General features: G+C 34.0%; 1 protein-coding gene across 2 annotated transcripts in view; it reads left to right on the plus strand.

Moving 5' to 3' along the window:
* The first annotated feature begins 869 nt into the window (after positions 1-869).
* Positions 870-16,764, plus strand: part of LOC107048619 (histidine decarboxylase) — an 18,321-nt gene continuing 2,426 nt past the window's right edge. The window contains exons 1-13 of one of the 2 annotated variants that reach the window (XM_015271867.1): positions 870-951; positions 4,915-4,947; positions 6,976-7,262; positions 8,021-8,275; positions 10,262-10,405; positions 11,056-11,122; positions 11,995-12,157; positions 12,348-12,418; positions 12,501-12,520; positions 13,675-13,773; positions 14,299-14,519; positions 15,495-15,604; positions 15,679-15,849. In XM_015271867.1, the coding sequence (XP_015127353.1) occupies positions 4,920-4,947; positions 6,976-7,262; positions 8,021-8,275; positions 10,262-10,405; positions 11,056-11,122; positions 11,995-12,157; positions 12,348-12,418; positions 12,501-12,520; positions 13,675-13,773; positions 14,299-14,519; positions 15,495-15,604; positions 15,679-15,849 (1,636 nt within the window). In that variant the 5' untranslated portion in view covers positions 870-951; positions 4,915-4,919. Of the gene's footprint in view, positions 952-4,623; positions 4,948-6,975; positions 7,263-8,020; positions 8,276-10,261; positions 10,406-11,055; positions 11,123-11,994; positions 12,158-12,347; positions 12,419-12,500; positions 12,521-13,674; positions 13,774-14,298; positions 14,520-15,494; positions 15,605-15,678; positions 15,850-16,764 lie in introns of those variants that run through there. The other variant, XM_015271866.1, reaches the window with a different exon arrangement.

Consider the following 16,764-nt stretch of genomic DNA (forward strand, 5'->3'; position numbering starts at 1 on the left):
TTCAAATTATCACTATTCACTTGTTTTAGAATTATTAGTACATTAGAGTACAAGGGTACAAATTTCGTTTTCAACGAATGTGTAAGGCCGAGCCGAGGGCGAGGTCTGTACACACATTCGTTGAAAACGAAATTTATTACCGAGTGCTCTATAATATTTTATGTCAAGTCGTACAGAACTCGACTTATTGAACGGCGCGACATAAATGTATTTCAGGACAAACCACAAAGAGACCTTTTCTATAACTGAGAACGTTCCCTACTATATCAAGATCATCCGAAATTTTACCTCACAACTATCATCTCTAATTCCATAAAATTAAATTAACTACTTCACAAAAATTTCTTTCAATACTCAAAAAGTTTCTCATTTTAATACCATAAACCGTAAAATTAAAAAAATCCCAACAATACCCCCATTCTGTCCCCAAGATTGATTCCTAATATTCCCAACAGCTGCAGTTCTTACCGTTATTAAAAAAATCCTGACATTCTCACTCCCATCCCTCCAAATGTCAGCAACATCCAGCAGAATGAAAAACCAAGACATCAAAATGAAGATAAAATGCAATGAGTACCCAGTGACAACTTTATATCCGAAACAATGAAACCGAGGGCAAACTGATTTGTCCCCAATTCAGTCGACATCTCCATTATCGTAGGTAGAGCTTGTAAAATAAATCACTGATCATTCGTTCCGCCAGGAGGGCATACAACACAGAGCGCAGAACAAATCCCCTTGATTCCCAGAGGATTGGGAAATATCTTCGGGATGCTCCTTCAGGACTACGCCTGCGCGATTTTATCTCTTCTGGTCTCTATATAAATGCCGCCACTTGTTGAGCGATGCCCATACCTCTACAACACCGTGGGTATCATTCTTTCAACACCGTCCAACATTCAGAACGTCCACTCAACTTTACTCCGGGGAGAATCGTTGAGGCCTGAAAATGTAAGTGAATTCAAAATAAAATAACCAATAAAAGCGCAAATCTTCCCGTCAAGTCTTCATCTCCATCACAAATTCAATTGAAAAATGAATGAACATTTCAAGTTCATTAGACGGCGAGAGTTTTTTTTTGTCTTGGAAACGAATTTTCAACGACAGTAGGGAAATTCTCTCATTCGAGTGGTGAAAAGCCAAGGGGAAATGAGAAAAGTCGGAAGCGGACATGCGGGACGGCTGAGCTTTTAATAATATCGACTGTCTTTCCGAAGAACCATCATCATTCCTGCAAAACGAGGAAAAGTCCATCTTTTTTTCAACAATACAGGAGAGATAGACTTTAAATGTCAGGGGATTTATATGTGACGGGGATTTTTCGCACGTGTTGATTCATTTCGGACATTCGGGGCTGTATGACGTATGGATTCGGGCTGAGGTCTGACGCGGTGTGAAGTTCTGCCGCGTCTGAATTAGGGGCTTTTGCGTGGGCTGGGGTAGTGGAATTCAATGTTGGGGGAATGTGATTAAGGGACTAGTCTCGGCGTGGATTTCTGGTGTAACTTTATGGTACTTGTGCAGGCTCGGGACAGGGATGTAATGTTGGGGCGCTGTGTTCATTTGTCTGTATAAGCTGGGCACAACAATTGATGATAATACTCGCAATTTGTCAATTTTATCTATTTTCATATTGCACTTTTTTGCACTTCTGGGGAGTGACGATTTTTAATGAAATTATTGAAATTTATTGGAATAGTTTTATTAATATGAAATTTTAATAACACGTATGAAACAATTCCATAGAAAACCTTGCGAATTTGCTAGGAAATTCTGTTGGAATTCTATAGGAATTCTATGGGGTTTGCATAGATTTCTATTGAATTCTATTGATAAATTCTATTTGTTTATCGGGAAGAGAATTAAAAAGTTTATTTATTTGAAATGAATCAACGCAAAAAACAAATAGAATTTTTTAATAATATTCCCATAGAAATCCTATAGAAATCCCAGAGAATTCTTATAGAATTCCAGTGGAATTTTCCAGCGGATTCTAGGAAATCAACTTTAAGGTTGAATAATTATTTTATTCTCACCAATTTGAGAAAACCTAGTTATTCAATTCAAAAAAAGTTTATTTATTTGAAATAAATGAACACGTGGATTTCTCTGGATGTGGGGTAAAATAGAGCAATTATTACAATCATCAGTATCTCCTAAACAAGTGGCGATTTCAGTTAATCTAATTTTAAAGCTTAAAAAATAACTTGAGACTGAAAAAAAATCGGAGAATTCCACTTTGCGGGGCTCAATTTATTAACTCTCCTCTAGCAGTAATTTTTTTCAGTTATAGTTGAAGATTTAATGAATCTTGAAAACGTCGAAGGGCTTAGAAAATTTCATGTGAATTGATATTACATTATACGGAGAGAAAAAAATTGGTTTTTAGGGTCTTGTCACTGTTTTTGAGGATATATCAGCGATTTTCAGGATCGATAACATTATTAGGGGTTTCCGATTGTGGATTCAACGAGTGCAAAATTCTGAAATTCAGTCATTTTTCCCCAATTTTTAATGCAATTATCAATAATTTCTAATGACGTTGTCATTAATTTTCACGAATCTGTGATCAAATTTTAGTTGAATTATTTTAGTTCAATTATTCCTTGAAAATGACTAGAAATCCGAAAAATACGGTAAATTTATTTTTGAAGCACTGAATATTCATGATTTCATTGAAAATTCAAATAAAGTGAGAAATTCTCATCTCAATGCTATTCAAAAATATATAATTGTATTAAATTGTCTGTGAAATGTGAAATTTCAGGATGTTTTCCCTCTTAAATCGCATTCAATACCACTCCCCTGAACATTACTAATCGACTGTCCTTGAAATTTAATTTTTTTCAACAATGCACCTTCGAAAACAAATTAAATTCAAAATCCCCAATAAAATCTCTAAATAAGATCGCGATACCGTAGCACAAATGCTCATCACTTCTACGTCTTCCTGATGTATTTTCCCTTCCTTCGGGGCTCCGGTAATTCGTTGCAAGGACACGTAATTATCAATGACGTGAATTTTTCCGAGTTCCTCGTAATTTTCCGACGTTTATTTGATTTTGCGAAGAAGACACGTAAGTGAATAACATAACAAACTCTTCATAAATGCCTGAAAAAAATCAGTAACTAAGCGGTAAAACAATTCAAGTCGACTTCGCTCTTAGCTGACTTTTCGAGAAATATCTCCGAATCTACGGTAGATGGAGAAATTTTCGTAATAACCTTTTTTGTAAAGCGGATTAAAATTTACAAAAAAGATAATAACAAAAAATTCGCTATTTGCCTTAGATCCAGAGATATTCAATAATATTCAATCGTAAAATGTGTCAACTAATTGCGTGAGAAAAATTGAAAAGAAACCACGAATATTGAGCGTCACTCAAATTACATTTTGCACAGAATTATTACTTTTTTAAACATTTGTTGTTTGTGAATAAATAATTGACATTGTTTAAACTTTCGGAAACATTATTTGTTTACGCATGAAAACGATTTCCGGTAAAATTCTGAATATGAATACACTTGTTACCATTCCGAAGAAATCAATTTTATGATGGAAAATTGATTATTTTTAAATTATTTATACAAAATGCACGTAATTTTGAGAAATTGCACTTTTAAAATTATTTCATCAATCTTCCTTCAAAAGTCAACTTTGTATTTTTTTGAATTCAAAAAATTGTTTATAACGGGTGAATATTAAGATTCAAATACAGACCTGCAAAGTTTAAATAATAAAATTATCCTTAAGGCTATCCAAGTGTTTTTTACAGTTTGGTACAGACCACACTATAGATTAAACCATTTTCAGTCATTAATTTTGTCAATTAAATTCCGTGAGAGCGATTTCGGAAAAATCATGAATATTCAGCGCTATTTAAATTGCATTTTGCACAGAATTATTATTCTTTTCAACATTCGTTATTTGCGAATAAATAATTTAAATTGTTCAACTTTTTAAAAACTTTATTTTTTCAGGCGTGAAATCGATTTCCGGTAAAAATCTGAATATGAATAAATTTGTTACCATACCGAACAATGATTTTTATAATGAGAAATTGGTTGTTTATAAAATATCTATAGAAAATGCTCCTAACTTTCAACAATTGCGCTTTTTAATTTATTTCATTAATCTTTCTCCAAATGTGAACTTTCTAATTTTTTTTCAGATTTTAAAAATCTTTTTACACGGTTCAATATTGATATTTAAATTCAGACCTAGAATGTATAAATAATAAAATCATTGTAAAATGTCCAGAAACTTAGGGTCAAATGAGGTTCAAATGAAAGCTCTAGTATTTTACTGGAGACAAAATAGCGAAAGTACTTGGATATCCTCAAACCCTTTTACCGTTTCGCCACTGAAATGATTTCCTGGAGACTGGATAATCATTTTTTTATTTCTCTAGAAAGAGCTTGCATAAACCGACGATGACCATAAGAAAAAGTGAAAATTAAGTTCTAGGCCTCGTGACATTAGCCTAATGGGCTCTGCAGCACAATGACGGATCAATGCATGAAACCGTAGAAAATCTTCGGCCCATGAAGCGCCAACGTCGATTTTTCCCCTCGTTAGCTGTGTTACCATCCGTCTGACTCATTCGCACGTTCACACTCATCCCGGTCACCTCAGGGGCATCGCAAGTCCGAAAGCCACATTATTAATTTTGCTGCTTTTCGGTGGAACGCGGCCCCATCCGCGAATTAACCTTGACACATGCGTGTAAAACGGTGCGATAGGAATTTCGAAATTTGGGTACTGTGAAAACAGTCGCGAAAAGACCGTCTGTAGTTTATCAGGAATTACGACGGCTCGGAGAATTGGAACAAATTCAAATATCTTTCGGCTTTTGACGCTTGATGCGGTACATCTGAGGAGATTTTCTGATTTTAATTGAACTACTGTTGCAGCTAAGATGAACCTTGAGGAGTATCGTAAACATGGTGAGTGATATTTTGTTAAGGCATCATTAACTAGTTACTTAATACGGTTGTCAATTTTTATTATAATATTTTTATATTTTATATTTTATTGTCATATTCTTATATTTTAAGCTATTTAAGTTGATTGTTCCGAAATAGAATAAACATGAAGATCATCTTTCTCTAAAGAAAAATGATTCTTTTTTTATCATTCCCTTGCCGCATTATATTAATTAATATTTTATTTTTTAATGAAATCGATTTCTCATGAAATTTTAATTATTTATAAATTTTTACAATTCGCGAAAGATGATGTTTATGACGGATAAGGAATTATTCATTATTATTCAATTGTTCATAATTGTGTACAAAGAAAATGTGTTTTTTTAAAATTTAGATTCTTTAATTTAAAAAATTTAATAAATTCCTACAATTTAAAGGTGAAAATGACATTTATATCGCCAACGTTTAAATAATAAAATCATTCTTTAATTAATAATAAAATCTGTTTTTATTTTATCCATTTATGTTGAGCAATTTAAGTTAACTGTGTCACAATAGAATAGACATTTGAAAATTATCTTTCTCTGAAGAAAAATTACCCTTTCTTTAAATCATTCCCTTCTTACCTACGAATCATTAATTATTTACGTTTTTTTATGGAACTGTTGTTCATGAAATTTTGATTATGAATGAATTTTTTACACTTGGGGAAGATGATTTTAACGACAGACAGGAAATTGTCCATTATTATTTAGTTGTTCAATTTAGATTTGTTTATTAAACAAATGAATAAATTCCACATTTCAACAATTCAAAGTTGAAAATGAAATTAAGACTGCCACCGTTGCAATAGTAAAATCGTTACACAATGGTTGACAGACTAGAACTAAATAAGACTTCAACAAAAGTTTTGATGTTGAGCTACACAAGTGGAAGAAGATTTCAACTGAATAAATAGTCAGATCTTTCCAAAAATTAAATGAGTTGTTGATTCTCTGCTGAATCCCCTCTATTCAATTTATCAAAAAATCTTATTTATTTGAAGACGAGATCGATTTCCCTAACAAGATAAAAAAACTAGAAATAGTAATTCGGAATTTATTTCATTCCATCGCTTCATTCCCGGAAACGCAAATGCCAATGTCAATCGAGCGAAACGACTGGAGAAAAGTGTGTCAATAAAAGTGTGAGGGGTGAACCGAGGCTGGTGTTACGAATTTTATGACACTGAATATTGCCCCTCATTTACATGTCATTCGGATTCTTCGGGACAATTTCCTCATTCGATTCAATTTGACTGGAAACAGATGTGATTCAATAAGAATTCGTCTGTTCATCTCCAAAAGATCGAAGAACAGTATTTTTGTCCTTTCATCTATTTTATTGTTTCAATTTTATTACTTTATTCTGTTCCACTGGATATATTCGATTTCGTGAGAATATCTGATGGAGTGGAATGGATTTCCCTGAGGGAAATTAACCGACTTGATAGAAGGAAATATAATATCTGTCACAAAAATTATATTTTGGTGGTGATAATCAGAAATATTCTGTTGGCAGGAAAAAATATAATCTATTGTAAAACGATCACTTGATCTGAGAGAACTCCATAGGTTTATACCATAGAAAGAATATATTGACGAGGAAAGAATATGTTTTCCCAGAAAAATTGTCCCCTCGAAATATTTAGTTTTGCCAATAACTATTTGCAAAATTATTTGGTGAATTTCACCAACTATTCCCCTTATTCCCCTTAATTCAATTCCCCTTAATTCAAATCAAACCTAAAAGTTTCGTGAATTTATTGCGCCTCCAGTGAATAAACAATCCACAGAATTTTCTCTCCACAATCCAAACATTTTTCGAACCAAAGAAACTCATCAAACAAATTAAACATCCCTTAAAAGATTGCGCCCAGAATAACCCAAACACTCTATTCTCTCCAAAACCAATAACCCCCAGATTCGATTGTATCGAGCCCCACTATTTCGTTCAACTTCAAAAGTGATTAATCCCTTTATTGTCCATTGTTTCAATCTGAAAAAGGCAAGGAAATGGTGGATTACATAGCGGACTACCTCGAGACAATAAGATCAAGACGAGTGTATCCAGCTGTGTCGCCTGGCTACCTCAGGAACATTCTGCCAGTGTCAGCGCCAGTGGATGGAGAACCGTGGGAGAATATTTTCGAGGACATCGAGAGGTGCATCATGCCAGGTGTCACACACTGGCAGAGTCCCCATATGCATGCTTATTTTCCAGCCCTCAATTCACCGGCTAGTCTTATTGCTGATATGCTTGCTGATGCTATTAATTGTCTTGGATTTACCTGGGTAATTACTGATATTTCAATCGGATGAAAATTACTTAATTAATTTATTTATCATGCCCATGATTGATTGGGTGAATCGCATTTTTCAATTTTTTTCAAGTCCTCTTCAATTTGAAATAATGAGTTTGAATCAAGTAAAACTCGTTATTCGAAATTTTTTTATTCGTTTCAATAACTTTTTTGTTAGAAGTGAATTAAACTCATATTTATTTCACTGAAAATTTATCAGTGATGTATTGTGTATTCATTATACGCGAATTTTCTTAAATTTATTTCTTGGAGTTTGTAATGAGAAACGAAAAAAATACAGCGGAAAAAGTTGCGCATAAAAATTCCAACCGAAGAAATCTGAAGAGAATAATCCATTGCCTTCTGTCTAATGTCTATTAAAAAAACAACGGGATTTCCAATAAAATTTTGATAGAATTTGATTGCGAAAGCCTTAGATTTTTTTAATTTATCAATTAACTTCAATGAAAATTTTGGCATTATCGGAAATAAATAATTAATCAATTCCAGATAAACAATTTATTTAATTCGGGGAGCATTTCGGCGTTGGGAAAACCATTCATTCACTGTAAATAAAACTGCAAATAAAAATGGAGTTTATGTTGAAATAAAAGCTTTATTACAAGCTGTTTGAATAAACCCATTTCCTAGATTCAAGCAAAACAAATTTCATTCCTCTGGGTGTAATGTCAAGCTCATTTTATCAATCGGCAAATAACAAATATGGTGATGTTTAAATATTTATTCAAGGCGTCAAGTCCAGCTTGTACAGAACTTGAAACAATCGTTATGAATTGGCTCGGGAAAATGATCGGTCTGCCCGAGGATTTTTTGCATCGTCCCGGAGGTTCTGGAGGCGGTGTGATTCAAACAACAGCCAGTGAGGCAACACTGGTGTGTCTCCTGGCAGCGAGAACAAGAGCCATCAGGGCGATACAAGAGAACGAGCCTGATCGATCACCGGCGGAAATAAATTCCCGACTCGTTGCCTATTGTTCGGATCAGGTGATTAATTCAGCGCAATTTCAATCCTCAACAGAGAAAAAAAAAGTTTTGATTCTCAGGGACATATATCACTGATTTTCACACTGAGAGAAAGTAGCTCTGCCCTGGTGAAAATTTTTAATTTAATTTCTGGCAAGAGTCTTGGGAATTTCTAACAAGTAACATTTCCACTGAAATTTCAAGGAATTCTGTCATTGAAAATTCATAATTTTGTTGAAAAATCTGTGGAAAGAGTGAATTTCAGTTTAATTGTTCAGTTTAATTATTTAAATTAATGATTAGTGAATAATCAAGAAAATTCAGAGAAAACTCTCCTTAAATTCAAGATTCTTGTGAATTTTTGAGGAATTCCAAGAATTTTAAAGGAATTCCCTGAAGATGCGAAGTAATTTGGCCGTGAATATTCATTTTAACTTGAAAATTCATGTAAACTGTGAAATCTCCGTCTTCCTGCCATTAAAAAAAGCAACTTTACTTGAATTTTTAGCTTGAAGTTTGAAATTACATTGACTTGTTCCCCTTAAATCGAATTCAAGGTCTTTTTCCGGAATATCCAGCGAAATTTTTCAACAGAGGGCCGAGAAACTATATGTGAGAACATTTGATGGAGTGGAACAGATTTACTTTAGGTCAACTAACCAACTTGATAGAAAGAAATTAAATATCTTTCACAAAAATTATGTTTTCGTCGTGATTACCAGAAATATCCTTAGAAAAATTCGAAAAGAAGGAAACAGGCAGGAATTTTTCCCTGCCTGTTGGCAGGGAAAAATATAATCTATTCTACGACAATCATCTGAGAGAACTCCATAAGTTTATACCATAGAAAGAATACATCGACGAGAAAAGAACATTTTTTTCCCAAAAAAATTGTCCCCTCGATATTATTTAGTTTTGCCAATAACACAGTTTTCGGCAAGAAAATTGTAGTTTCCCTTGAAATTATCATTTGTTTCATGGAAATTATAAATGTTTATTGAACAAACATATGCGCCACTCAATAACATTCACTTGAAGACATATAAATGTCTTTCGAGAACAATTACTGCTATACGAAAATTACCATGTTTCGGCGGAAACTTTCTTTTTCGTCTACAAGTGAAATGAATCAGTAGTCGGTTAAGGACAATTTGAGGTCCGTTACGAGATCAACAATTGATAAATCACCTGAATACGCCAACGATGGAATCTTTTTTAACGTTCAAAATGTTCATCAATAAAAAATAAGAAAGCTATCGTATGATCATACACCAGTTTTATTATCAAAAATGGAAATTTGAAATACAATTTCTGTTATACTTTTTATAGAATACTAAAGAAACGTTGAAATCGTCTATCTTTTGGTCGGCGTCTACCTATTGGTCTGGTTACCCATATGGTTTTTTGATAGAACTCATTTTTCTCTCAGTTCAGTGATCCATCCCTTATTTTTAGGAGTTGATCCCCAATTTTGAGAGATTTTCGATTTAACGACTGTGATTTTGCACTAACTTTTGGTGACATTATCACTAATTTTCAGGGATATCGTCACTGATTTTCAGGGATTCATCCCCAATTTTTAGTAATCTATTACCAACATTTGAGTGATCAAAAACACTCATGACATGTTCCTGAAAATTAAAAAAAAAATTTCCCTGTGTCCGCACATTCTGCACGGAGAAAAATATTCAATAAAATTTACGTATCTTTTCCATAATCCCGGAGCGAAATATGGTTATAGGAAATTTTACGGAACCGCCACGTCATTTTTACCTAAAATCATGGAATTTTTCTAGAGCGTGCCGTAATTTTTACCTGAATCGTCTGTGAAAAATTACGATACCGTCACTTAAATTTTCCGAGTCGATTCCGTAATCGATGAGCGAACTGTGAGTTCCGTAATTGTTACTGAACATTTCTCTCCCTGTGAAAATAAAATTCTTCAATGCGAGTGAGATGAGCCTTTATGCGTCCGAAATTAAGGATGGGTGATACTGTGGTTTCCAGGCACATTCGAGTGTTGAAAAGGCTGGCCTGATTGGATTGGTGCAGATGAGGTACATCGAGGCTGATGAGGAGCTCAGTATGCGAGGAGACATGCTGCTAGAGGCAGTCGACAGGGATAGAAAAGCTGGTCTTGTACCTTTTTTCGTGAGTGATGACTACTTTTCCATATTTTTTAATGATTTATGGGAATATTTTTGAGTGATTGCGAAAATTATAGTGCAGTCTTGTGAATTAAACGGAAAAAGTTCCCCCTTTTTTCATTCTTTCTCTCGCAAAAATCTCGGCAACTGTTTTTCTTTGTAAATAATAGGTTTTCAAAATAAAAAACGAGACGAAACACTGAAACAATGATATTTAGATCGAAGAGAGTGGATTCTCAAGATTAAAATTAAAACCATTGATTGAGAAAAAAACGTATTTCCATTTATTTCACGAACAATTCTACCATTCGTGTAATTACCGAAAAAATATAGCACACGATGTAGATAACTCCCCACGAAGAACAGTTTAAATCAGAAGAGATTAAGTACGGAGTTGTGTTCAACGGAAAGCAACAAAGTAATTGGTGATAAGACGTGGGTAGCCAATCTTCTTACTCCCGAGTACCTCAGTACCCAACTCCCCATAATTAGCGTGATGGAGAATGTTGAAAGCCTGGTAAATGAGTCCCACAGGGACTACAGAGACTCACAATAATTGTACTCAATTCCTGGGAAAATTGTAATGAAAAATATCCTGGGAGCTGTATCGATGAAACTGTCAGAGTAATTGGGTATTTTTAATTGACTTCGTAGGTGTGTGCCACCCTGGGAACGACTGGCGCTTGCTCATTCGATAATCTCAAAGAAATTGGCCCTATTTGTGAGTAAAAAATCAGTAATTAAATGTCAAATGTGATGAGATTGGCTCCGAATTTAAATTATTTTTGTCATGTATAATTGATGTCAATGAACAGAGCTTATTAAAGTCTATGTCCATGAAGACACAATAAAGAAGGGAATTTATATAGCGTTTCACATCTTTGCGACGTCATAGGAAATAATTGGATGGGATTTGGATGAAGTAGGAGGGGAACCGGGATTATTCTCAATATGAATAACCAGAACATTTTTACTGAAACGAATAAATAGTAGAGATCAGGATTTGAACCCAGGACCTTCCGATTATGCATCGAGTGCTCTCCCAACTGAACTATCCGGCTCTTAGCCATTTTTTGATTGTAAATTTCTGATACATGTTGAGCTCCGCCGTCCTTCTTACGGCATTCACATGACATTCTTACGGCTCGGCTTCCTCCCGATTTGAATTCATGAAATTCGATTGATCACTTATAAGAAATTTACGAAAAAAATTAAGAAAAAAGACCACATAAAATAGCATATTGGGACTTTTTAGCCCATATTTAGTTATTCTAACACAAAAAATAGGAAACTTTAATTCGAGCGATTACAAAACTGGAATTCGGAAGCAAAAATCTGAATCTCTTGATCTTTTTCTGTCAAATTTCCCTCTAAAAAAGTCTATCCTACGACGGAAATCGACGCGAAAACTGAGGGAATTAACTTGTATCGTGAAACGTGAATGCCAAATCATAAAACAGCAATTGAGCCAAATCAACTTCCTGAATCTTCTCCCCCGAACTCAAAAAAAACATCTCAATAGAAAAATGGTTTCCCGTCGATCGATGAAGACATTTACATCCTCAATTATTGTAATATTTTTTCCCACACCAGGTGAACGGAATTGTCTATGGTTACACATTGATGCAGCATATGCAGGTAGTGCTTTTGTCTGCCCAGAATTTCGTGGTTGGCTACGTGGTATCGAGTACGCCGATTCACTCGCCTTCAATCCAAGCAAATGGTTGATGGTTCACTTCGACTGCACAGCCATGTGGTAAATCTCACTGTTAGATCTCTATATCTCGAAGTAGCCGCAAGATCTCTCTTGAAAATTTTCTGAAACCCATAAAACTCGATTCGGGCGGATGCGGATGTGCCGTTATGTCTTTTTGTCTCCTCACAATTTCCGGGATTATTCCAACGGTTCCTGAATTCTCTTAAAGATGAGGGATTATTATTTTCAGGGTGAAGAGCAGCCAGGCACTTCATAGGACTTTTAATGTTGATCCACTCTATTTGAAGCATGAGAATTCAGGTACAGTACCGAGAATTCTGTATCAAAGAATGATTATTGTCCATTTCAATATTGAATTCAAAATTTAATTTTGCAATTTTAGGTCTTGCCATTGATTATATGGTGAGCTACACTTTAATTATGGCTATGAAATTTTTTAATGATGAAAACTAATTTTTTTAATTGAAATTTTCTGACATAACATGAAGTTTTTTGAAAATCCGCTTTTAAAAATTCTAGTGTAACGATTTTTTAAGCCTCTATTCCGCTTATCAAGTATAATATAATATGATGTCTATGTATATTTTTATATATACTGTACTCCATTATTTACAGTAATTGTAAAAACAGAAAAATTCATTATTTACTGTAATTAAAAAAAAATAGTTTTGAAAAAAAAATATATGTATTATATACTATATATAGTATATATTATATAATACATAATACATCCCTATAAATAAAAAAACGCATAAAGCAAATCAGAAATAAAGATGAAGAGGATTCGACAATTAAATTCGCATTGTGAAAAATTTTCCTGAAGCCATTTATTGTTCCTGAATTATTATTGAGATAAAAATTAATGAAAGTCAGAAACAGTAAGGTTTTACTATTCTGGCACCGATGGGAAACGATACGCGCGCGAAGCGCGTGCCCTGTTCTAGTATATAAAAATCGAAAGAAGATGTACAGATTTTGTCCTTTGAATTCACGTGTATTTAATTAAAAAATCTAGTGCGTCCAATGGATTTTATTGAATTTCTATTGGAAATGCCCAAGAATTCTATTAGAGCTCTACGAAAAATTTAACATTATCCGACTGTGTTGCACGTTTTCCAATAGATATTTTATTGAAAAAGCTAATAGCTGTAAATTTCCCGGTGTAACGTACTCTGTTGAGAATTCCTCCATAAAAATTCTTGCACATGAATTTCTCCACTTTTTTGCATTTTGTGGTGAGAAAGGAGAAAAATACTGCAGAAAAAACGGAAAATTTATGCCGAAGAATTTTCATAAAAGATATTTTTAGCGAAAAAAAAACTTTATGTAAGAAAAAGCTATTGACCGTTTTTCGAATGACATTCCGCTCCACGATTACCTTTCGTACAGCAAAACGCCACAATTTTAGATGATTTTTACCTTACTTTTCTCTCCGTGTAGACGATATATCGTCGTATCGTCATATTTGACAATATATTCATAAAAAAATCACTTGATGTGATAAATCATCCAGTTTCACCACTGTTACTGAATTTTGAATTATCCTTCTCATTTAGCACTGGCAAATCCCCTTATCCAAGAGGTTCAGAGCCCTCAAGCTGTGGTTTGTCATCAGGAATTATGGGATAACTGGCCTTCAGAAGCATATACGTGAGGTAATCAATCATTCCGTCTGAAATATCACGCACGAAAAAAAATTAATAGAGAAATCTCGCGAATTTGCTAGATAATTCTACTATATTTCTATTGAACTTTTTATTCATTTTGGCCGATTCTTTTGAAATGTTCAACAGAATTTGATTTTTCTATAAAACTTATTCTATTGAGATATTTTCTGTAGAATTTCCTCGGTTCAAATTTTCCAAGTTTTTTTATTTGATTCCCTTGATGAGAAAAAAGAAAAATAAAATGAAAAAAACTTGGAAAAGTTGAGCCGACGATTAAATTCTACAGAAAATATCTCAATAGAATAATTTATACTGAAAAATCGAATTCTATTGACTTATTTCTATAGAATATTTTCTATTGCTCAATAGAATCAGCCAAAAACTAATGAAAGTTCAATAGAAATCCAATGCAGTTGTCTAGCGAATTCGTTAGTTTTTCTATGAAATTTTTCCATACGTGCAGTGATCTTCTGATTGCGCTATGACCTTGGGATTGATTTTCTGGGGTTCTAGGGAGTCCGTTTAGCTCAGAAATTCGAAGCCCTCGTCCTCGGCGACTGTCGATTCGAAATTCCTGCCAAGAGGCACCTGGGAATGGTGGTCTTTCGACTTCGCGGAGAGAATACCTTGACTGAGAAGTTGTTAAAGAAGATGAACACCAGGGGAAAGGTTCATTGTGTGCCTGCCGCTCTGCATGGAAAATATGTTATAAGATTCACTGTCACTTCCACAAAGTGAGTATTTCAAGTACTGAATCTTAATGGACTTATTGTTTATCAACGAGGAAAAAACAACGAGTGTTTCAATAAAAAAATTAATTCTTCCGTTAATTCAACAAGATTTAGTTTGAATACAGCAAATAATAATCTCCCTTATTTGTCAGTGAAGTAAACAGTGAAACACATTAACTCTATTCGTCAATTTTCCGTGGACTTGTACGAAAAATAGACTTTCTATAAGTGTCATTCTGATCATTTCTTTCCCTCGGATGACAGAGGATTGAAGCGCAGTATTCGAAGCCGATGAACTGTTTTATTTCTGAAATTTTCACAAAAATAAACTCTAAATATGTGAATAGTCACGACAATATCGTATGCAGATTCATAACAGTTTCTTCTCATTTTAAAACTAGAAAGGAGGCGCGCGATGATTTATCCCCTCATTTATTGTCAGAAGGTTCCTTTTCTTCATTCAAATTTCAAATGTATTAAATTTCATACATTCAAGAATGGATGATAACTAGAAAAATAACTTGATCACTGATAGCGATGAATGATAAGTGAAAAATTAATGAATCATTTTGAATCTTCGATCAATTCTTTCTCACTTTTCATAATGAGGGAAGTGTTATGAATTGATTTTCTAGAGAAATCAACAATTTTCCGAATTTTTTACAAAATCCAAAAATTCTCTAGAAAACAGAATAATTTTGGAACTTTTTTTCGAACGGAACACGACACTATCCTAGAACTTCTATGAGACCCGGAAATTTTCTCAGTTTTTTAGAATTTAGAACCTATATCCAAGTCAAAAAATGAAAGAGAATCAAAATCATGCCAATTGCGAAAAAAAGAAAAGTCGTAATTTACAGCGATATTATGCGTAATTCATGCTTCAACTTTAAGCGTAAAGGATGCCTTCTTAAACGTAATTTACGTGTAGGTTTTTCTGTGTGCGTCGCCGTCACTAATTTCTATTCATTTCCAAAGCACTACCAATGAAGACATCCTCCGAGACTGGGGAGAAATAAAAAGCACAGCTAGCGAAATTCTCGCATCGATCACTGGATCGCCAGTGAGAGTTAAAGTATCATTAGCAGGTAAACACAATTTCTCCATTTACAAAAAAAGCCATCAATCGTGTAGGAACTATTGAATTATCCATGTATTGTAGAAACACGTCAGAAAAACGAAAACTTCGGGTCTAGTCTCCTCCTCGCCAATTCTCCAATGTCCCCGAAAATCGTCAATGGAAGTTTTGCTGCGATTTACGATACAGCTGATGTTTTCAATGACTGCATGAAGACATTTGGCCAATTGCGTTTGGAGCCAAGCGATAGCCCAGGTGAATACACTAAAATACACAAACAAACGAAAATTCCCTCTCCCTTCATTCATTGAATTTTGAGCTGCGCAAAATACGGTTTGAATTATCTGAAATATTCGAGAGTTGCTATTTCGGAGTCGTCAAACGTCATGAATGAAACAGTTGTTAAATAATTTGAATCCAAGCAAGACTATTTGAAATAATTCTTGTTTGTTCAACTGGCGAAAGGGAAATATTCTCAAATGTTTCTCTCTATGTTATTCTCTCTGTATCTCAAATTCGAAAGGAGTGAGCAAAATTTTCCTAGAAATTTTTTTTGTACAGAAAAGTGAAGACTCGAAACAGATTTTACCAAAATTTTGCTATCTTTCTTAAATTCCGAATTATTCAACAAACACTCAACTGGAAGCTAAGTCGACTTAAACCGATTGACCACTTCGCTACTGAAATATGCTTGAATGAAGTATATTTTCTTTTCCGTAAACACGACTTCATATTCGATTCTATTGCAATGGAATATTAAATATCTACACGCAGAGAAATATTCAAGAAAAATTACGGAACATTTCACGTAATTCGCAAGCGAGAATCGTTTTTAGTGAATTTCTATAGGAATATAAGAGAATAAATCTGAAACGTTCAGTAAATTTTCGGGTCTGTCACCGAAAAAATACGAAAAAGTCACGTAATTTTTCTGGAACTTGTAAAATCTAACAGAAACTTCAAGACTTATTATGCCTCAGAACATGAAAATTCCTGGATGTTTAAGAATTTTTACGAAAAGTTCCGGAAAAATTACGGAACGTGTTGTTAAAATCTCCCCCTCACGGTGATTCATGGCTAGCCGTGAGGCGTCGGACGGATGAGTAATTTTTACGGAACAGATCGTAGAATTTACGTGACGATTGACACTTTTTATTGAATTTTACTTCG

This window comes from Diachasma alloeum, unplaced genomic scaffold, assembly GCF_001412515.2.
Source record: "Diachasma alloeum isolate Michigan unplaced genomic scaffold, Dall2.0 Dall_scaffold_00195, whole genome shotgun sequence".
Lineage (NCBI taxonomy): Eukaryota > Metazoa > Arthropoda > Insecta > Hymenoptera > Braconidae > Diachasma > Diachasma alloeum.